Below are 23,344 nucleotides of genomic sequence, written 5' to 3'. Positions count from 1 at the left end.
AGAATATGGCCCATAGTTTTTGGGGAAAGAGAAGTTACATTAGAACAACCTTAGAAATGTAATGGACTTATAGATTTGTGGGATTTGCCGTATTGAATCAGTGCAATGGTTCAGCAAATCCAATACCCCTGCCTTCAGCAGTGACAAACACCTGATACTTCAAAGGCTGCTGGGACCCTCCCCTAATCCAACAACATACCTGTTTAGTTGGGATGTGAGTTCCTTCCTGACCCCTGTGGTAATTAGTTTACATTCTAAAATCTAAAATTTGATTAAACAGCATATCATTACTTTAGCTTGTATAGCTACAAATGCTCGTACACAAAGGGCCCAATCCTGCATCCATTGGTGCTCATGGCAAAACTCCTATTGATCTGAATGGAGGAAAAACCAGACCCCAAAATTATCTAGTCCTTTAAAAAACAATATAAAAAAATCCAACCATACTATTTATCTTGCCTTCACTGGATGGCTTCATAACTGGACTAAGTTGTACCTACGTATTGCATTGCAAGTTATTTAACATTCCACATCATAAGATCAGTTTAAAAAATAATTTCTTGATAGCACTTCCAATGGAAGTACACAAGATGGCAGTATCTGATTACAGCAGGTTTCCCACACTTAAGAGACAAATTTTTAGCAATATGTTGGTCTGGAAAAAGTATTTGTCCTGAATGACTAAAAGAAATTTGTATGAATACAACAGACTGTTCATTAGAAAACAGTAAAAATATTTACTGCTTTCTGGGTTTGGGTTTTGTTTTTTTTCCTGTGATGCTAGGTATTAAGAATTCTGTTCACGTATAAAGCAAAAATATAATGGGGAATGTAGTTGAGCACACAGTAGTTAAAAATGCTGGGCAAGATGGTATTGCTTTGTTGCTATATATTTAATAAATAAATCTCTCATATTGCAGTAGGTTTGAATCTCTCATATTGCAGTAGAAGCATTCTAGGAAAGGTGTATATTTCAGAAAAGCACCCATAGGTTCAGGAAAACATCTCAGAAAACCATTTCTGATTGGAAATGTGTATTATACTTGCACAGGCAGAGCTTCAGGTGCAGCAGACTTGATTTTTATTATAGAAACTTGGGAGCCACTGATCAGTTTTGTTAACCGTAATAAATAAAACAAAGATGCTGTGACATGATACATTTTAGCTTAGTAACTACATTTACATTATTTTCACACTGTAACATGAAGGGGCCTCCTTCAAAAAACAAGGATTTTTCCTGCAAAAGCATCAAGGTTTAGGAATAGATGGTAGCAGTACAAATCAGGCAAATACAAAAGCATATACTTAGTAGGCCCAATGTTCTGTGTAAAGTTTAAAATATACTTTGTGAAGGGCATGTGATGTTTCATTTATAGGGCAGGTACATTCTTCAACCCTGCTCACAGGCCTCTTGGTTTTAAATTAAAAATTTGGAACATCTCCCTGAGTTTAGTAGAATAGCTGTCTTCAGCACATTTGCAGGAAAAGATGTTTTATGACTTTCTTAAATGAAAGGCTAATTGACAATCCTGGATCACCAAGGTTATGCTTTGCACTATATTCACCTTTGCAATGATTTTCATCCCAAGGGTATGCACAGTTTTGAATGCCATTGCAGACCAAAGAATTATTGATGCACATGTTGCTATGGCAAAAGTAACTGCTGCCTGAGCATGGAGCTGCAGAAGAGAAGGAAAAACAAGTTATGAGTTGCCAAGAGCTCACAGAGTGCACAAAGTCTGTGAAGAAACTTTATATTTCTCAATATGCATATTCCTTCTTTCACTGACTGATCTAAGATTTCACATTAAATGAGTTTTCCTGCATATCCCTTATTAAGTAGTTTAGTATACGCCCATTTGGGGTTGCTTCTGGATGCACAACAGACACTATGAACAAAATAGTACTGATCCAAGTGGTTAGCAGTAAGAGCCATTCACTGGTTGGCCACCCAATGCATGTGATGGAAAAAGCTTCTATAGTCTTAAATGCCTGTCTTATAGCATTATATTGCATTCTGAATTACTTGTTGATTTTTGAGATTGCAGTGGTGCCCAAAATGGCCATATGCTTTCCAAACTCAAAGGAAGTCAGTTTCTTCCCTGAAGAGTATACTTCCTATCTATACAGAATACCATAAGTGCATCATGCTTTACAGATGAATGAGATATGACAAATTCCTGCTCTGAAACATTAAAAATCGAAGGGAGACGCGGTGTAGGTCTGAAGCAGCTGAGGTTCCTACCCTTCTTCCAGCACTTCCAGAACCTAGGCTGTTAAGTGAAGGTCAGATTCCATTTCCTGCAGACTGGGAAGTAACAAGTTCCCCAGTTAAGGTCCCTTTCCTAAGAACTCCCTTCTTTCTCCTCCTCAGGAATTCAAATCTTGGCATTTTCAAAGAGAACATCCCTGCTGATATCAGCCATTGAGACAGTCCATATGAAGAGAGATGTAGCTTGGCCTCAAGCCCTATAGAACTTTGTAGATTAAAGGAGATACCATGAATAGAATCCAAAAGCAACTGGGAAGCTAGTACAAAAAATACATTATATAGCTAAAGTGGCAATCCATTGGTAACAATAATAAATAGTAGCATTCAGCAGTTCTATACTGCCTGCCCTCTGATGATCTCCAAATGCTTTATAAACGTTTAGAAATGCCTGTCAGGTAGGCACCAGTAGTGTAAACACTCTAACAAACCTGCCACCTGTGACTTAATGGTTATTGGTATACTGTATACAGTGGTCATTTGGACCTTCATGGTGAAAGAGGTGAACTCCTGCTCATGAATGGGCCTTTTTTATTAGAAGATAAGAGGGTTTAAGGAAGAGCAGCCTTTAGCTGGCAGCTGTTTACAAGAAATTTGAAGAAATAAAATAACTATACTTTCTCTCTAAAGAGGATTTTAAATTTCTATCATATTACACGCTCTTGACATTAGAACAGTGCCAAAGCATCCATTTTCATTAAATATATATAATCGCATTCTTTCTGCTTTTGATATTCTATCCATTATACAGTTTTTTGTTCCATTTTTCTACATCAGTGTAGTATTTATACACTAGAGATTTCTGTAAGTCAGTTACATATCAGCATTGATTTTAATGTAAGGACACTGGTGTCCAGGAGAAGGCAGTGGCTTGTCTTGCTCACATGCCAGTTTATTACATATTTCCCAGATGATAACTCATGCTTGAGCATCTGGGGTTCACAAATGCTGAGGTGAACCCAAGAGGTAAGTGATGGAGAGGATGGCAAGTGGGAAAGGGATAGAGTTCTGCCATGTGTTCCCATCAGTTAAACCCCTGGACCCTAATTACTTCAGCTGGAGTTTTGCCTGAGGAATTAATGGAGGTTTTAAGCCTATATTTCTTAACCCTCTAAATTTGCCTTCCTTAAAACTGTCTTTGTACTACCACTTCACATGACCCCATTTCTTACTGTGCTGAATTCCACAGGCTCATGTGCACTGCTTCTGAGCTTTATTTTCATGTTATCAATCAGTTCCTCTATATTGGAAAGAAATAGATCCATAGAGGATCATCCGTTTGTAGTCTCAACTCTTTGGATCATAAAGCTTTCGTCATACATAATTTAGGAACTTTAGAAAATGCATGTTACCCAATTTTTATGTTAATGGTAATGATATTTAAAAATACTGAAATTACTGTTTCACACACCTTCCTTGACTGGGTGTTGCAAAAATTTAAATATCTGGAAAGTACTTTGAGATCCTTTTGAAGAACAGTGCTTTATAGTATTAATAATTCATGGGAAGTTGTGGAGAAGAGTCACTGTATAAATTAACAATGAGAGGCTTAAGGCAGTAGAGGAGGAAGGGAATATTTGAGGTATTGCCTTTTCAAAGCAACTTCCACTTATCCATTTAATTTCTTTTTGCTATTTAGTTTGAATGTATAGTGATTTTGAGCCAAATATGCAAAAGAGCTGAGCACCCAAGTGTTAAGCATCCAAATAAGTGGCCACATTTTCAAGAAAGTTCTGTTCCCATTTAAGTGCATAAATAAGGGTCAGTTTGTTCTCAATGGGAGATGCTGGATGCTGAGCTCTTTTGAAAATCTGGCCATTCGTTTATTTTAAGTGCCAATAGTGAAGAATAAGGTCAAGGTTTTTGCCTGCTCAAACTCTGGCTGCTTCTTTAACTACAGAACCTAAGTTATGAACACCAGAGTTACGAACTGACCGGTCAACCACACACTTCATTTGGAACCGGAAGTATGCAATCAGGCAGCAGCAGCAGCAGCGACCTCCCCACTCCCCCATCAAAAAGCAAATACAGTACAGTATTTGCTTAAAACTTAAAGGGAAAGTTTAAAAAAAAATTTGACAAGGTAAGGAAACTTTTTCCATGCTTGTTTCATTTAAATTAAGACTGTTAAAAGCAGCATTTTTCTTCTGCAAAGTTACATGTCAAAGCTGTTAAGTCAATTTTCAGCTGTCTTCAGTAAATGTAAACTTTTGAAAGAACAACCTCCATTCCTGAGGTGTTCGTAACTAGTATTTAACTAGTTACTGTTCTATTGGAAAGAGAACCTGTTCTCATGCTGGTGCCCAAGCCACATCCTTACATGCCCTTCATCCTGAATGATGAGGATAAAACTCATGCAGCTATAGCCTTTATGAATATGACACTGGATCAGCTACTGTTCTGGTTGGAAACATGGAGGTTAGACTGGATAGAACCAAGCACTGAATAGCACAAACAGAGAAGAACCTTAAGTGATTCAGACTGAGAAATGGGTGCATATCCAGCATTTCACATAGCATATATAAAGAGAAAATCTGCGCATTAGAGTGGAAATGTTGGAGATCCAGATCAAAGCTAACACTATTAAGCTTCTTGGACTGAGAGCACATGTGGATGGAAGAACTGACTAGATTTTTTTTTTTAAATTTAGAAAAGAGATAAAATTGATCACCTACTCCTGCAAGCTGTAATTTCTGGAACACCAAAGAAACAGTAGTTGTTGGATAGAACTGAGTGCTTTCTGAGGGAAGAATAACTATGTGCTGGAAATGGCACACCTTGATTATCATACACATTGTAAGGAGAGTGATCACTTTAGATAAGCTATTACCAGCAGGAGAGTGGGTTTGTGGGGGGTGGGGAGAAGGCCCACCTTGATTATCATACACATTGTAAGGAGTGATCACTTTACAGAAGCTATACCAGCAGGAGAGTGGGATGGGGGGAGAGAAAACCTTTTGTAGTGATAAACACCCATTTTTTCATGGTTTGTGTGTATAAAAACATCTGTATTTTCCACAGTATGCATCCGATGAAGTGAGCTGTAGCTCACGAAAGCTTATGCTCAAATAAATTGGTTAGTCTCTAAGGTGCCACAAGTACTCCTTTTCTTTTTGTGAATACAGACTAACACGGCTGTTACTCTGAGACCTATGGGACATAGCACCAGACCAGGAATTTGATGAAAGCTGAATTTTTTTTTTTAGTAAAACTTTCTCTCAGCCATGTTATTTTGAGGTTGACTGTAAGGTGTGAAATTTGACTTTAAAATAAATCATCCAGGTATATTTCAAACAAACAAACATTCTTTCCTTTTTCCGTCCCTAGATTTTTTTTTTAAAAGCATTTTGGTTTTGAAATATGTACATTACCAAGAATTGAGAGAATGTCTTGGCAAAAGAAACTAAGCTCTTTATTCTTCCAAGGAAGATCAGTTGAGTACCATGCAGTTTACTGCAAATGGGGAAGGGGAAAGTCTTTTGAATGAGAATTTAAAAACTGAGGTTGTGTGGACATTGAAGACCTTGGCATTTTCCTCAACAGTAGAGATCTGCTCTAATGTACTTGGCCACAATTTCTGGAGACTCCGCTAATGATATTGGGCAACCAAGAGCCTGCTTACCTCTGTAAATGAAATTGATTTTTCATGACATGTTCAGTTTTCAAGTAGTTATGAATGAACTAGGAGCCCTAGGTCTAGTTCACTGGTTCTCAAACTTCTGTATTGGTGACCCCTTTCACACAACAAGCTTCTGAGTGCAACATGCGCGCGCGCCCCCCCCCCCCAAATTAAAAACACGTATTTAAATATTTAGCACTATTATAAATGCTGGAGGTGAAGCAGGGCTTGGGGTGGAGTCCAACTGCCCTGCTTCAGCGACCCCCCACATAATAACCTCATGACCCTCTGAGGGGTCATGACTCTCAGTTTGAGAACACATGGTCTAGCTATCATCATCATAGCATTTTTTATCTGAAGATCTTAAAGTGCTTTACAAAGGAGGTTAGTATCATTATCTCCATGTACAGTGAGTGTTAATTCTTGGTACACTGATTCTTGTGTCAAAATGTTGTATATGGTAGATGAACACTGAATAGCATTTAGCTATGTTCGTTACCTATCTTCAGAAAGTTTAACGGTGCTTTTCTAAAAGAGGATGATGTCTCTCTGGATAGTTGCTTGTTTGCTGAATATGCTAATGAAAATGCCTTCTGTTCCTTTCACAAACTTAGGCCCAGATTGTGCTATTTAGTGACAGGGGTGGTAGAAAGCCATCCCACCTCTCGGAGAACTAAAATAATTGCACAGTCTCTCCCTTAGCTACCGGATGTTCTGGGGAGTTTTTCTGCACCCAGCCAGCTTCATGGACTGGTATGGAGAAGGTGCAAGACTGACTTCTCTGTTGCCTCTTTCATTCCAAAAGGAGGTGGTTTGTAGTAGCACATCTGCCTGGATGGAACACACGGGCTGCACTCCACCCTCCCCATCACTTATATTGGAAAGTTGTCAAGAAGGAAAAAGGAATTAGAAGGCTCCTTGCAACCTCTCTTTGCTGCATAATGGGCAAGGACCAACTGGCCCCATCAATATATTCTCTTCTAATAGTGCTAGCAGTACCATGTGTAATACTTGGCTATCTATTCAGGTTGCCTAACATTTCCTATTATAGGACTCTGTTTTCAGTAGCTTGTAACTGCGCAAAACCCAACCATCTGAGCTGAAAATTTTCCATGGTGGGTGTCTGCCTCAAGCTGAATTTTTTGAAATGTCAGCCACAATGGTTCAGCTGTTTCCAAGAAGATGACAAAGTAAAAAAATATAATTGTCAAATTCGGAAGGATTTTTTCCCCTTTGAAATGAAGTTTTTTGGTGGTGGCCTTGTGTCAGGGATGCGACTTCTGCCATCCCTGTGAAAATCTGCCCAACTGCTAAGTCTTTGAAGACCAAAAAAAGAACAAACCCAGTTTGTACATGCTCAGTAGAGACTTAGATTACTAAACTGTTCTGTCCCTACTGAGTATGCTCCCAGCTCCTAGTGGCTGACTGGACTGCATATGCACCATCCCCACAAGAGTGACTGAGGATGCTTCAGTCCAAGGCTACAGGGGTAAAGCTGGACTTTCCTGGTAATTGCTGCTACAGGCTTGGAAGTAGCCAGGTACTGGAACTGAGAGCAGAGAGCCATAAGAATACTCCTACACTGAAGAATGTTATTCAGGTTGCAAAAGCAAGCACTCAAAAGTTAGGGAACGCCAGATTTAAGGTTTCCTGTACACAAGTGTCTTTTATTACATGATCTTTTTTCCACAAGACCCCAGCTCTGGGGTTGAACCAGGGTTGTGTTGTAAAAGAAGCTTTTTTCCCTGTAGGACCCTCTCTCGTTTGTTGATTAAGTTGGAAGGTACATAGCGAATGAGAGGGAATTACAGGAAAAGAAAGGAGGATCTCATGGTTAAGAGAATGCCACTCTGGTGGACTGGATTTGATCCCTGCCTCTGTCACACAAAGTTCCTATGTGATACTGGACATGTCATGTAAGCCAGAATTGTTCACAGGCAGGTCACTGATTAAGAAATCCTCATTTTCTGGATGCCCCCACTTGAGACTCTGCGGCCTGATTTACAGAAGTGGCACTTGTTCACAACTGCAACTGAAGTCAATAGGAGCTGTGCCTGAATACAAAGTGCTTAGTACAGTACTCTGGTCCTAGGCATTTCACAGTAGGCACCCAGACCTAGTGGATAATTTTGACCTTTAATCTCTTAGTGCCTCAGCTCCCAAGCTGTAAAATGTGAATCATGTTACAACCTCACTTCACAGAGGTTGTATGAAGATAAATATTTGAAGTACTCAGACACTATAGTGATGAGCACTATGGAAGAGTCCACGAGAAAATAGACTACAGTACTAAGGTTTAGGGCCACACACTGAACACTGAGGAGAACACAATATTTAAATATGATCATTCGGTGCACTGAATAAGTGGAAAAAATAGTATGTAATCACTTAAGATCATAACACATGCACAGCAAGGCTAAATTAAGGTTTCACAGACAACCTTAATTCTGGCATTTCCTTATTTTTGAGTGCTTGACTTTGCAAACTTAATAAGGTTCTTTTAATATAGGTAGTTGTGTTCATAAATTGTATCAAGGGAAAAACCAAAACACATTCTATTTTATCTGATCCCCTTTAGCTGAGTTACGCTATTTCAGTCACATCTGCAGTCTACAATGGGTAGTTGTGAACTGAATATGTCATGCAGAATTAGTTCATTTATGTAAACCTCTTCAGAAATATTGATTTTTTTCATGGATGAATTCATATAATTACAAATCAGTAGGTAGGTAGAAGAGAAAAAGTGCTCAATGATCTGAAAAAAGAATAAGCACATAATTTCACTATTCTGAGCACTGAAGTTTGCTTATAACAAGGATATTTTAAAAATGATTTTTTTTTAAGATGCATGAAATGCCCTGTTTTATTGGCCTTATTTTTTTAAAATCAACTCATTATCTCTCTCCTTTTCCTGAGATATCAAACCTCAAGCTGCGAGATAGGCAAGAACAACTGTACATATCTTTACATACTTGCTTTTGGCAAAGATTTTTTGATTAGTGATCTGCTTTTTCAAAGAGAGGAGTCTGTCTTTATACCTGTTCATCACTTCAGCTTGTTGGAGAAGCAAGAATGAAAAAAAAAAATCAATATTTATAACATGAACTGATAGTTTGACCTGTAGAAACTAATCTTATGTCAAAGCTAGAGCATAGCCTCACCAGAACTACCATTATTATTCATCATTGTAGCTGAGGAAGAAGTGAACTGAAGAAAGCAAAACAGCTTTTGTAATTTTGGTTAGCAACCAGTACCTAAAAGTGGTAGTTACAGAAAAGGAATGGAAAAGTATTAAAACACTAGACAAGTTTCTGGAATATCATCTGTAGTTGTTTCTTAAAGTAGCAATATCCTATTCCTCTTAAAAATCACCGTCACAACAGAAGGATTGTTTCAGGGCAAGTAAATTTTTATATGAGTGTATAACTTGAACTCTAATGTTTTATGAAACAACAATAAAATACCACTATAAAACAGATAACTTTAAAAAAGACCAAGCCTGCAAGATGTTGAGCAGTATCACTTCCAGGATCAGGCAAAGAAACAGCAGCATTGCCAATTAGTTTTGCGCTCTCTCTACAACCAAACCTGTACAATATCTATTATTCAGGTCACATTAGTTGGAAACATAACATTAAGAAAAACGCAAGAATGATTGTGCTAGTGTCAAATGGCAGGCATGCAATAAGCAAACTCTGTGCTAGGTTTCCTGTGCTGTTCTTCCAACATATCTCATGCCTGCTCTACAGTTCCAAGCTCTGGCCTCTCTTGTAGTAAGCCTGCCAACTGTTTCAAATTATCTGGTGTGATATGGATGTGTGTCCACATGGGAACAGATTGAGGCTATGCAACTCAGCCAGATTAGGGGTAAAGTATGCAGAATAAGGGGTAGTATATTAACCTACTAGTAAATGTAGTCCCACCTAAAACATCCTTTTAAAACATCTTGAATCGTAAGTGTTGCAAGCATCATCATTAAACCTTTTACATGCAATCCCTACAGAATCTGAGAACAGCATTCACAATCCTGGTCTTAACCTATGGAGTCCTTAACAGATTGGGACCTAACTCACTCAAAGGCTCCCTCACCATCCAAGAGAACTTTGCTCCACAGGCAACGCAGCAGGGGGAATCCAGATTTAGATTATCAGATGCTGGGGAAGAGCAGGACCCTGGCTATGGAACTCCTCGCAAGAAAAGGCTTAGCATCTGAAACTGGCTATTACTGGGTTCAAATGTAAGGCAGGCCTTTATGAGAAAATCTTCCCCTAGGAACAGTGCCCATGAATAATAATGAAGTGAGTACTTTGTTCCCCTTTGACTAGGGATGTGTGAATTGAGAATCAGCTTTTTTGTTATGCCTGGTGCTCATATAACACAAAGCTGATGCTTTTTCTGAAATACATTCAGCGCTTGGCCACTAAGATAACAGAGGATGTACTTACGATCAACAAATGAAGTGAACAGCATTCTGAATCTGCTGAGTCTGCTACCCTCATCTGCCCACATCCGTACCACTCCTGTTCCCGTCTGCAGCATCACATCGTTTGCTACTGTGCTGCAAAACTTTGCCTTCAGGTTTTCAATGGAACTGCTTCCATCATACACAGCTACAAAGTTTCTCTTGCATTCATTTGAGTGCTCCATTTGGTAGTCCAGGAATCTCAAATAAATCTGTTTAAAACAAAACCCCACAACCTCTAAGAAAAGAGAAACAGAATGCCTTAGTAATAAAACAGGGCAGAATTTTTCTCTTAGCCTCCCAGTAGACCTGGATTACACAGTATTCTGTCGTCCTTACATAGGCACAAAACTCCAAGTTCACAAACTCTCGTGTTGTATGCTTACAGTTTCAGAACCAGGTGATTCCCTCACAAAATGACATCATTATGGAATATTATTTGCAATTATTTTATCCTAAGTATCAATAAATGACAAGAACTTCCCAATGAAAATTGACTAACTTGTTTTCTCTACATAAGCTTACAAGAAAAGCAAAGCTTGTAATACAGAATGGTGCAGGCTGAAGAGAGCTGCTTTCAAGCACATTCTAGAACAGATGTAAGCAATATACAAGAAGAATGCAAGAATTTATTTTTCAGGATTTTGGGAAAGGCTTTTTTCTGTGGAAGGTTTCTGAACTTTAGAAAGACTGATTTAAAAAAAAAAACAAACCAGAGAAATCTAGTTGAAGAGTCCTAAAGTCAAAAATAAGGAAACAAGTCCTTAAACTCAGCATGGAGGCAGACACAACCTAAATAGAAGCAGGAATGCAAAACACGAACAATTAGAGTGAAGGGTAAGATTCAAGAGGTTATGTGAGCCAAACTGGTATCCCTCAGAGGCTGGAAATCCAACCCAAAGACAAGAATGAGGACCATATATTACAGCAGACCATACATAATAAGGAATAGGAAGACTAAGGTGGAATTTGAAGTGCAAATAGACAAATTTTAAACTATTTGCCTTCAAATGCATCTGCAGCAGAAACCTGTGAGCCTTTGTAGATTTGCTGAACTTACAAGGAGTAAAGGGGACAACTGAGGAGAGTTCTGGGCATGAGCTAACCTCTGCTTGATGTGAAGTTAGAAATAAGCTTCTCATCGGGACAAGCTATTCCAGAACTGCCCACTTGAGGTTGTCACCTTTCTCTAAGTCTTCTGATACCAGCTACTGTGATAAACAAATTACTTGACTCAGATTAATGATCTGATCTGGTAGAACAATTCTTATTTTTCCCGAAATGAGTGTGACATGATTTTGTAAGTAAAAAAAAAAAATCATGGTTTATTTGCATACAAATGTTTTAAGTTTCTATATCAGAATGACAAGTTCCTTTGAAAATCCTCCTTTCCCCCCTCCCCCAAGTATTAAAGGGACTAGTGAGAGTCACTTGGACTTGTGCTCCTTAGTTATTTAGTGCTTTTAAAAACTTCATCCTTAAACCATACTAAGAGTTTATCTGCACAGAGACCTAGTGAGCAGCAAACCAGGGTGTGAATGTACAGGACATGAGCTTGCCATGCACTAAGTTGTTGTGTAGACCCTGCCACTGGGCACTAAAAGTTCTGTAGCGTGCTTTCACATATTGCTGTTTGTTTTGACATACTGCCATTTCAAACAAAGTGCACTACGAAACTTTTAGGGTATGTCTACACTACATTAAAGCACCAGTGGCTGGCCTGTGTCAGCAAATTTGGGTTTTGGGCTATAAAATTGCAATGCAGATGTCCAGGCTTGGGCTTCAGCCAGGGCTCTGGGTCTCTGCTGCAATTTTATATAGCCCTACAGTAACCTGAGTCAGCTGACACAGGTCAGCTGCAGGTGTCTTATTGCAGTACACTAAGGGTATCTCTAAACAGTAGCAAGGCCCACAAGCAACTTAATGGGTGGCAGGCTAGTACATATTCTCCCTAGCACCCTAAGCCATTGCAACTCCCAGTGTTCTTCACAGGCAAAATGCTGGTAGTATGCCCCTTACGCACCATGTTTGAAAGCCAGTGTCTCCCATATTTTTTTTCCCCTTAATGTGAGAAAATACTCTCTCTAGTAGTTTATATCTGAAACTTTTTCACTGTAACCTACTTCAGTCTGTGCTCAGTATTGCAAATTGTAAAGTACCATTTAGGTGAGTGTTTCATGTCTCTCCTCGCTGTCCCCCATTATTACAGCAGCTGTAGCTTTTGTTGACTTCATATCCCGTTGAAGTCAGAAAGAGCTGCAGGTGCTCAGCATTTAGCCTGAAATATGTAACTCTCATAACTATTGCTTAATTGGATTTTTATTCCTGCTGTGGAACTATAATGGAAAGAATAAAACATTAATACTCAAGCTAGCACTCATATTGCACCCTTGCTCTGTGCTGTGTACACAAATCAAAGGCACAATTTTTTCCAAAAAGTTTCTGCTCAGTGAAAGATGCATCTGGTTTCTGTGCCTACTCAAAAGAATTTTCAGGATTTCTGCTGCCCACAGAGAAGTTAATAGTATCAGAGGCTCTCTCATTAGAATGTTGATTAATATATTATAGAACTTTTCTGAATCCTTGAAGGTTATTTCAGAATTTCAATGATGCATAAGCTTTTTTAAAGTCTTCAATGACTGTCAATTTTCAGATTTATTTTTTATTACAAAAAAAAAATAAAATCAAATTTGGGAAATTGAAAACCTTTTTTCTTTTTCTCATAAAAGGACAAAACACCCAAGGCTGCTCCATACAACTGTTCAATGTCAGAATCCTGTGAAAACCAGAACTCAGGAGACCAATTTTTAGCACAACAGTTTAAAAATAAGTGTAAAGCTCAAATCATTTAGAAAAATAATCTAGTCTCAAGAGCCACTCAACTACAGAACTGGCTTTAAGCAACATTCAATAATTATTAAAATAATTTAGGCATGGAGTACTCCAAATAGAAAACAAGACAAAAAATGATTTTTGTAAAAATCATTTCTGGAATGACAATTTCTGTAACGCACTCTAGGATAGAGCTTTTGGGAGTTATGAGTCACTTCCTCAAAACATGCAATAAAGTTATTTTTTTCTGTTGTAGTTACCTGACTCTTTTGTCCCCTTTTATTCTTATGGTTTAGATAGTTATTTTTGGTACTATTTGGGAAGCTGGAGAAGCAGGGCTGTTGGAAAGTTTTCTGTCTAAACTGATTTTTCAACTCAATTAAAGAAAGTGTCTGTTTTCTGTGGAAAACGTGAGTTTTTGCTAAAGGTTTCAGCCAAAAAAAAAGTTTGTTGAAAACCCAAGTCCATTTTTTTGGGGGGAGGGAAAGACACCACCCATTTTCTGATCAGCTCTACTGAAGAATATTTATATCTCTTGCATATTTACCACAGAAGATATATTTTGCACCCTGGGTCTAATCCCACAAAGTGCTGGCTACCCTCAATTCTTCTGGGAGTTGAGGGTGCTCAGTACGCTGAAAGATCAAGCCCCCTTGACCTTCAACAACTGGTTTTATTTCCAATAGGGTAGAGAACATTTACTTCCTTTCCCTACATTTTTTTTTCTTGCATCATGCTATTTATCCTATCACAAGTAGGCATGCAGCATAAACAGCTATTACTTTACCCTATAGGAACTGTAGTTCTTCAAGATGTAGTCAGTGTGGATCCCACTGTAGGTGTGCTTGAGATACGATTCTTTAAAAGTGAGGATGGAGGGAGTCATGGGGTCCACACTGCCTACATTATCTTGAAGAACAATAATTAGTGTAGGGTAAGAAACGGTTTACAGCTTGAACTGCACTGTAGGGGACTAGTAAGCAGTATCCCCATTCCCCTCAGGATAAAGTTCCTGTTGCATCTATTGAATAATAATTGTGTACTGCTCTCCTGAACTTGGCATCTGACCTAGCAGCTAAATTCCAGCAAGGTCAGTGGTTTACTCCACATCACTGCATTGCATATAAAATTCTGATACTTATACATTTCTGAAGCAGGTGGAGTGAGCCTTGATGTTCGGTGGGTGAGGTACACCAACTGTCTAACAGTGAGATTCAAAATAGTTAATTCAATGCAAGTCATTGTGATGAGATTACCTTGGCTATAGCCAGAAAGATGGGACAATAGTCTGATAGCTTCATTACACTGACAGGAGTAAACCAAAGTCCTGGATACATTTAGTGTGTGCAACTTTTCTCCTGTGTTGTGTGGTTTTGGTTTGAATTAATTTTGGGTGATGTCTTATTAGCATTATTTCGCTCTGAAACACTGCAGTAGGTGTCTAGCCATAAGCGCCTGAAGCTCACTTACTCTGCTGGCTGAAGAGAGAGCCACAAGGAAGACAGTCTTCTGAGTGAGGAGCATTCTGTGAGCTCAAAGTGGCCCTCATGGACTGATCTAGCAGCTGTAGTTTGAGCCAAGTATACCTGCATTTATAAGCCCTGGAAGAAAAGGTGGATCGCCTCTATGCAAAAAAGAGACATCGACCTTGATGGAGATCAGTCAGTCACAGGATGGCCAGGGTTTGAAGTCCATCATGAAGCATGGCAGTTGGTGCAACGCACTTTGCCCCACTGCACAGGAGGATTAGCATTTTTATTTATATAAATCTCCTTCCATGTTTTGAGAGTGTGAAGGTAAGATTTCTTTATAAATTTGGTGGAAGAAAATTTTAGAGTATTGCAGCTTGGACACTCACCGGGTTCTGTCTCCCTGCCATGTTGACTATGAGAGCTGAGGGAGGGACACAGCCACTCCATCCTTTATGCCCTCTTACGGGAGGACGAGGCGGCACAGGGGATGTGCTCGACCCTAACTGCCATGGCTATTGAAAGAATCCAGTCTTGTGTGCATTAGGCACAAGTACAGCTACAATGACACATACTCAAAGAAGAATCTCAGAAACAGTTACTTGGTTAATGCATAAGATGGTAAAACTTCAGTGACCACACTCATATGTAGTAATCTATAAACTGAATATATAAGATTCCCACATGCTACAAATGTGACCCATTTTAGAAAGGAGGTTCAATGGTATATGTCTGTTAGCAGGCCTGATTCTTTTCCCACTGAATCCCATGGCAAAGTTCCCACTGACTAATTGGAGTGGAATAGGACTCTGTTTCTATACACAGACTCCAGTTCCATAGGCACAGGTGTAGAGGTTCTATAAATTCCTGATTTTGCTCACATATCAGGTAACAAACATAACTTACGACTACCCTTTGTCTGCAGCTAACTGTACCCATTAAACTGGAGGCCAAGTTGCAGGCCCTTTAAACATGTAACCCATAAAATTATCAGTGTTTGAACATTATAAATTTCAGGTCAGGGAAAAATAGCTGCATCAATGGACCTGCAGTTACATTTATTTCAGAAACAAACAAGTATCTATCTTAATTTCCTCAACTGCCAATAGCTAATTAATTTAAATGAAAGTGAGACATTTTGTAAATAATTACTAATGACCATTCCCTATTACTAATGGGCTTTAGAAGCCCATTATATATTGAATGATATAAATGGCCTTGCCTTAGCATTTGGAGTAGCCTTAATTGTCCATATGCAGTCAATTGCTTGTCCAGGTTTTGTTTTCTCTTCTTGTTCTACTTGACTGGAACGTACTATTCCATCAGCTCCTGAAAGCTCAAACTGGCAGTCTAGAAAGAACATACAACTCGCTATCAAATGCAAGATGAGATTGATTAAAAATTTCATGTACAAATAAATTGTTATTGTAATACTAGACCTGGGATGGGATTTAAAATACCTCCTAGGTAAGTGAAGTCTGGATCTGCAACAAAAGAAGTCACAAATCATTGGGGCTGGCAGTTGAGAGTCACTTCAAGGTTTAACACAATCTAGAGACAATCTATTTCCTAACACACCACAAAATATCAAGTGCTAGAACAGATATTGAATCAATGGGAGAGATGTGATACTCTTGTTACCTGATGCTTGATTCCATGATACGTGACCATACCTCACTAAGATGGTTTAATATTTCTAATATAATGGAGGTGGTTAACACCACACTAGAATTTCCTTTGTTTTTTATTCCCACCTAATCCTATAACCTGATCTGCACTGATGGATCCCTGCACCTGTGCTGGCTTGCACTAAAATCAACAGAGCTCCACAAGGGCACAGGGATCTACCTGTGCACATCAGACTGCAGGATCAAAGGGTATATAAATAGCTCTGTACAGCATCAGGTACAAGAGGTTTACTAGTGCAATTTGATGTTGCAAGATCAGAGTTCTGGAATTACTAGTTACTCAGGAACATTACAACAAAGGGTAAACAAGCAACAAGGACCAAGATTTTCCCTTGGATACACACGTCTCCCATTGATGTCACTGGTAGCCACAGACATGCATCTAAGGACATAATTTAGCCCTAGGTTTCTCTTGAACTGAGTTCTATACATACCTGCCTGGAAATTGTACTGCTAATGAGTTCAGAGCAGATTTTTCCGAAGAGGTCCACAGCAGAGGAGCAACAGAAAGCTCCAGCATTTGTCTCTTCACTTCAGTGGAACCAGAATTTGGTCCAAAATGAGCATGCACCATTCCATGTGCAAGCACTCACATTTTCATGAGCAGTTTAGTATTTTTCCCCACACACAACTCAACAGGTGAGCCTTGCAAGTTACATGTGCATGTGTTGCACAGGCAAAACGTGAATTTTTGCACACCAGTGTTCCAGTCCACAAACAGCTCCACAAAGTGTGTGGGCAAATGGTAATCTGACTATTATTATTGTGCAGATGGTAGTGTTTGCCCATGCAATGGCTGCATGTCCATTTTGGACCAAATCCTGCTCCCACTGAGCTCAAGGGGCAGAATTTGTGTGGGCCTTTATCTATAAAAGGAATTTACAGTTAAACAAAAAATGCATAAATCCTGACTGATTAAATACTTAAGACAGTTCGGAAAATTCCATCCTTGGCCCACTACCATTGAGCTATATAGTCTGGCACATATGTTCACTGTAGGGAAACCTCTGCAAGTCAGAGTTCAACCTCCTTTCTGAATTTGCTCTTCCTTGTGAATTTAAGTCAATTACTTAGTGTCATATAAGTGTTTTGTGAGGCTTAATTTCTTTTTCTGATTTTTGTACATTGTCACTGGTACTTTAAATATTTAAACATATTGTGAAAATGTAAAAGAATGAAAACAGAATATAATGGTTCTTTCACAGTCATTACAGTCCACCACAAAAATAAATATTTGCGTGGCAGATTTAGAATACAAGCCCGAGCCTTGCTAGCACTAAGCTAACTTGGTTTTGAGAATGACATACTAGTTAAATTGCTTTGGAAGGTAGCTTGGCGCGCACATCCATACAACCCCTGCAAGAACATTTTAGCACATCCCACACGGTTCCCAAAGGTTTAGTGACCCATGCTAATCGGAACAGCACGAGAAACTAAATCCACAGCAGAGTGAAAACAGTTCTGTTGAACACTTGTACTAATGTATAATATTTTCCTATGATTCTGGAGATGAAGGGCATGTCTGGGAAAGAGAGGGAACCTAAAGCAGTTACACCTGTGTATACAACACTTGTCGCAATAGCTGACATTCATATTTTGCTTTTGGTCCCAAAGGATCCTAAAGTGCTTATAACTATATGTACAGTATCTAAAATACAGCCACCTGGAGCAGAGCAGAGCATTCTGCACAAGGACATTGGATCAAATCCTCTCTCACCAAAGGTGCCATAGGAACTTTATTTCCACACAGAGCAGACATAACCTCAGTTGTTTTTTTTAAAATGAGCTTGCAACCAAAATATTCCTCTTTTCCGCCCCACCCCCATAATGTGCTCAAATCTGCCTCAGCAGAATGAAGAGCTGAGTCAACACTCTTAGGATTTGAAACCATGGTTCCAGAGAATCTACGTATTTCAAAAGCTGATGCTTAGCCCATTAAGCCATTTCCTCCAGCTTTGCATGCCTGAGATTATACCCTAGTCCAGACGTGGGCAAACTACAGCCCGCAGGCCGACCCTCCTGCCTGGCCTGGGAGGCTAGTCCCCAGCCCCTCCCCTGTTGTCCTTCCTCCCCCACAGCCTCACCTCGCCGTGCCACCGGCACAATGCTCGGGGCGGTGAGCTCCTGGGGCAGTGCAGCTTCAGAGCCCGGCCTGACCCAGTGCTCAGTGCTGCATGGTGGCATGGCTGGCTCCAGCTGGGCTACAATCAACTGGTGCTCCAGGCAGCGTGGTAAGGGGGCGGAGGGGGGGGGATGTTGGACAGAGGGCAGGAGAGTTGGGGGGGGGCATGGACAGGGGTCCGGCGGTCAGAGGGTGGGGAACAGGAGGGTTGAATGGGGGTAGGGGTCCCAGGGGGGGGGCAGTCAGGAAGGAGGGGAGATTGGATGAGGTGGGGGGGGGGGTTGAATGGGGGCAGGGGTCCCGGGGGGGGCAGTCAGGGGACAGGGAGAAGGGGTGGTTGGATGTGGCAGGGGTCAGTCAGCGGCAGGGGTTCCAGAGGTGGTCAGGGAGAAGGGGGGGTTGGATAGGGCAGGGCAATCAGGAATGAGAGGAGGGGTTGGATGGGGTGGTGGGGGGTCAGTCAAGGATGGGGGTTCCAAGGACAGGGAGGGGTGGATGGGGCAGGAGTCAGGGGGGACGGACGGACGGGACCTCAGGAGGCGAGAAGCAGAGGAGGGTAGATGGGGGGGTGGGGGACAGGGGGACACATCAGGAGGCGGGGCCACGCCTGGCTGTTTGGGGAGGCACAGCCTACCCTAACCAGCCCTCTATACAATTTCCGAAACCCGATGCGGCCCTCAGGCCAAAACGTTTGCAGGCCCCTGCCCTAGTTGGTACATTTGGTACCAGATTCTGTTTGCCTCTAGTCAGGGGCACACAGCTCAGGATCAAAGAGGGTGTAGGGAAGATGCATTGGCACAGGGAGACAGCAGAATCCCTATTTTTGAGCTCCTTGAGTGAAGGCTGTACTAATCCTATCACTTTACATAAGCAGGGAAGGGGAGGGAACTATGGCCCACTGCACACAGATTGAGCTACTGGTCTGAAGCCTGCAGAGGGACTATATGCTACACATTAAAGGAGGCAGCAAGTAGGAACATGCTTCTTCTAGCACCTTCAGAGACAGTCTGTATGCCTCATTACAGCTGCTGAGGTAGCCCTTCCATGCTATATCCTCCCTGCTATTCCTGCCCCATGTAAATGTTGGCTTAGAAGCCACAACGTGGCCCTAGCTTTTGACTAATATGATGCATATTGGAGAAAGCAGCACAGTTTAAACGCTAGCCTTGCTACCCTCTTAAGCCAGTTTACACTAACATTCCTACTACAGCACCCATAGAGCTGTGCTGGTTGTAGCACAACTGTGGGAGAATTCCCTAAAACCCTCAGCATTGACCTCTTTACTCTGAAAATTAGGGCCTGTAATTTTTCACCAGGTTTAGCTCCCCCAGTTTCAGCAATAGAGGAAGCTGTAGGGTTGACAGTGCTCAGATGTTTTTAGCCACCATGTTATCTAACCCTGCTCACAGCTATCACGAAATACAGCTCCAAATTGCCAGTATAAACAGCTACTGAGTTCATGGGAGTAGATGGAACTGAGATTTTAAAGTCTTGAATTTGTACCTTGATATTAGTTTGAAATTCTGTCTGAGCAAAAACAACAACTAGACAATGTAAGAAGCTATTTAATAAGGTATCTTTACCTGGTATAAACGAGTATTTTGCTTGAAATCCCTCTCCTTCTAGCTCCTCATCCGAAGTAAACTTTATCCACATAAACCTCCCTGTTGATCTAATTAGTGCAGGACTTTTCAGACCACAGTAACGATCGATGAGAGGGGAAAAACCAAAAGGTCCATCTCGAACTTCAATGTGATCAAATCGACATTCAAATGAGGGTTCTATGTAATAAGGTTCATCAAAGGTCAACTCAATTCTTTGGCGTGGAGCAGCTACAACACAATAAAAGTTTCAACACAGTATTAATTGATAATGTGTGAAACACTGACACTAGGCAGTGAAATAATGAAGCAACAAAACCCAAAAAGTGTAAAAATCAGAGGCATGTGACACTTCTCAAAGTCAGTCTAGTAAGCTTACTGAAGTAACTGACACCCTGTATAATTAGAATGCCTTCCGCATAATCAGGTAACCTTTGCATTTTTTCAGTAGGCTGTAAGGTTTTTATTATTTTAATACAAACATCACAAAGACCTCTACCCCCCACAAAAAGCTTAAAATTATCACCTCTAACATACATACACAAAAAACATTTTAACAGCCTTAGTATTAAACTACAAAAATCAAATAAGTCAATATTTTACAACTAATGGGGAGATAACACAGACAAGGCAGGGAGAGAAGGGGGAGAAAGATGGGCGGGGGGGGGGGGGGGGAGTCGAAAAGGAGGTCTTGACTGACGGCTGGGTCCTTGGTGTTCATTAGTCAAATGTTTCTGAAAATGAAGCCCAGATTTCTTCCAACTCACTGTTTTTCAAACTCTTCAACTACATGAGTGGAAGGTGACTCAACAGGCTTTTCATAACTGAATCTTTACTGAGAGTTTAAATAGCACCTACAATATACACCAGGATGCATATACACATTCATTATTCAAATGTGGGTGTCTAAGGTTCGACACCCAGGAACTTGATCTAAACCCCAATGGAGTCAAAGGGAGTCTCTGACTTCAATGGGCTTTGAATCAGGCCCTTCATCAGGCACGAAGTGCAAGTACCCAAGGTTCTTTTTTGTGCCTTTCTTGTGGCGCCCACCTACTCTGTGTATAGTTTGAAAATTCTTTGTTCTAGCAACAACACTGTATGGAATATGGGTGACCATTTATAAAATTATTGATACCAATATCACAAAGTTGCAATGACTCTTACAAGATATGCCATGTAAGGTATCAGTGGAAAAGTTATTCGCTAAATATGATAATCTTGTTTATATGTATATATATTATCTTTGTATCCTGAGTTATTATAACTTAATATATGAGATATATTTGAATCTCAAACTTGTGCTGTGTTTCTGGGTGACACCCCAGACAGATTGGAATCAGCAATATCCAGCCTGCTTCATGGCTCATCGAGGGCAATCAAGAAGAAGCCAGGGGCTACCTACACCTATGAGTCAGCAGGACATGTAGGAACATGCCTGTGGACAGGGGACTCCACGTTCTTTTCCATGCCCATATGCTGTGAGCTTGTGTTTGGGACAAAGGATATACAAGCCACATAGCAAAGGATATAAAATGGAGAAAATGTAGCTGTCTTTTTGTCTTCAATCCTGCTTCTCACCTCCGGAGTAACTTCTCTACAAAGATTAATAATATCTTGGTCCTTTGAATAAAGGACTGAGTGACCCATCCAACCTTTGGATGTGTTCCAGAGGGTTTTAAATAACTTCTCACTTTACTGGACCTATTTGCTGGTTGGGAGCCAGAGACTGGGATGCAATAAAGAGGGCTGTGTGATTTAAAAGATTCTTGATAACCAGCGTTATGGATCAGGAGCACGGCGTGTAACTGGTTGGTTAATCTAACGACAATGTTAACCATCAATTTTGGGAGAATCTGCTCTCCTTTTTGCAGCCTGCCCTGGGCATTTTCATTGTGGGCTAACCTAGGCACCTCAAGTCACACTAGGTATATACTATACCAAATTAATCTTTTAGACTTGGACTTGTGGAGTAGAGAAGCATGGAGCTGCTTTAACATCTACCAGCTGGCAGTGATACCTAAGGGACTATATACCACCTGGAAATTGCTGGAGGGCATTGTACTCGCCCATGCCCCCTCCACATCCTTGCACTGGGAGCTGTACGGAGGGAGGTAGAGGAACCAGCTCTCTGCCTGTTGGGAACTCCCTCATGCCAGGGAAATTTCCCGCTAGGAGTCTGTGGCCAGTCTCAGCACATTCCACGTGGCCTGTGCAGGGCAAAGGGATCAGAGCATGGCAGAATATCTGCCTCAAAGTATATTCAGTCATAAATAAGACACAAAGGACCATAAATGCATACAAGAGAAAACCAAATATACTATACTATATGGATAAGACACCACTGAAACTGAAAACTCACCACAGGATATTGTAAAGGAGACTTGCAGTGACACAGGAATACTTAGTTTCATCACTAGAGGTCTGAGGACAATCCCACTGAAATCAGTGTGGGGGTTAGTGGGGGTCCTTCTATGGACTTAACTGGTTTTATATGAATCCCTATGAGAGGAATCTGTTCAGTGTGGCCCGAGTCCTGCAGTCCTTATTCAGCAAACTCTCACTGCAGTACATTTTTTGAGTTAATGGGATTTTTTTTTTGCCCCGTCACACATAACCTTAACGGGGAGCTCAGCCACACTGAAGCACCCTAAGTCTGCAAATGAACAGGCTACAGGACAGTCAGATGCGTGTCTCCCTGCGGATACGGGCGAGCACAAGGTCAGCTTTGAGATTCTGTGTGACACCGAGTTGGATGAAGATGGGGAGAGATACTATCTTCTTGAAGTGGTGGAGATGGCAGAGTGTCCCTTTCAGAGTGCATTAGTATTGTAGATCAGTGGTCTCCAGAGTGGGGTGCGCAAGACTCTCCCTGGGGGTGCGCAGCAGGGGGAGCTCAGTCTTCGGCGGCACACCGGCAGCAGCTCTTTTTTTTGCTTCCCCAGAGCTGGCCCTGGAGGTGCGCGATTCAAAAAGTTTGGAGACCCCTGCTGTAGATGATGTGACAGTGGGGAGGAAAGCTGAAGACTTCTCCTTTAAACTTGTTATTTCTATGTTTTCAAGGATTTGGGAGGGACCCGATACATCCCTAACTGTCACTAAATAAGGGCTTTGTGTTAATTCATAAATGTTTAAGTATTCCAGGAATTTGTAGTTACTGTTTTGCAGCCCAAACGTGTCCCCTCCTTACTCAGCCTAACATCTGCAGAAGCAAATGAACATATTACCAATATCGTCTAAGTAACTTTACTTAATATAAACAGAATAGCAGAACAGTTCCAC

General features: G+C 40.8%; 1 protein-coding gene across 2 annotated transcripts in view; it reads right to left on the bottom strand.

The window, feature by feature from the left end:
• Positions 1-23,344, bottom strand: part of NETO2 (neuropilin and tolloid like 2) — a 62,818-nt gene that overhangs the window by 10,319 nt on the left and 29,155 nt on the right. The window contains exons 4-8 of one of the 2 annotated variants that reach the window (XM_074968664.1): positions 20,045-20,293; positions 16,091-16,135; positions 15,874-16,001; positions 10,334-10,562; positions 1,566-1,679 (exon numbers count right to left, since the gene is read on the bottom strand). In XM_074968664.1, the coding sequence (XP_074824765.1) occupies positions 1,566-1,679; positions 10,334-10,562; positions 15,874-16,001; positions 16,091-16,135; positions 20,045-20,293 (765 nt within the window). The remainder of the gene's footprint in view (positions 1-1,565; positions 1,680-10,333; positions 10,563-15,873; positions 16,002-16,090; positions 16,136-20,044; positions 20,294-23,344) is intronic. The other variant, XM_074968665.1, reaches the window with a different exon arrangement.

The sequence above is a fragment of the Natator depressus genome, chromosome 12 (genome assembly GCF_965152275.1).
Source record: "Natator depressus isolate rNatDep1 chromosome 12, rNatDep2.hap1, whole genome shotgun sequence".
NCBI classification, from domain to species: domain Eukaryota; kingdom Metazoa; phylum Chordata; order Testudines; family Cheloniidae; genus Natator; species Natator depressus.
The sequence above is the reverse complement of the archived record's forward strand: the minus strand, read 5'-3'. Positions and strand labels throughout refer to the sequence as shown.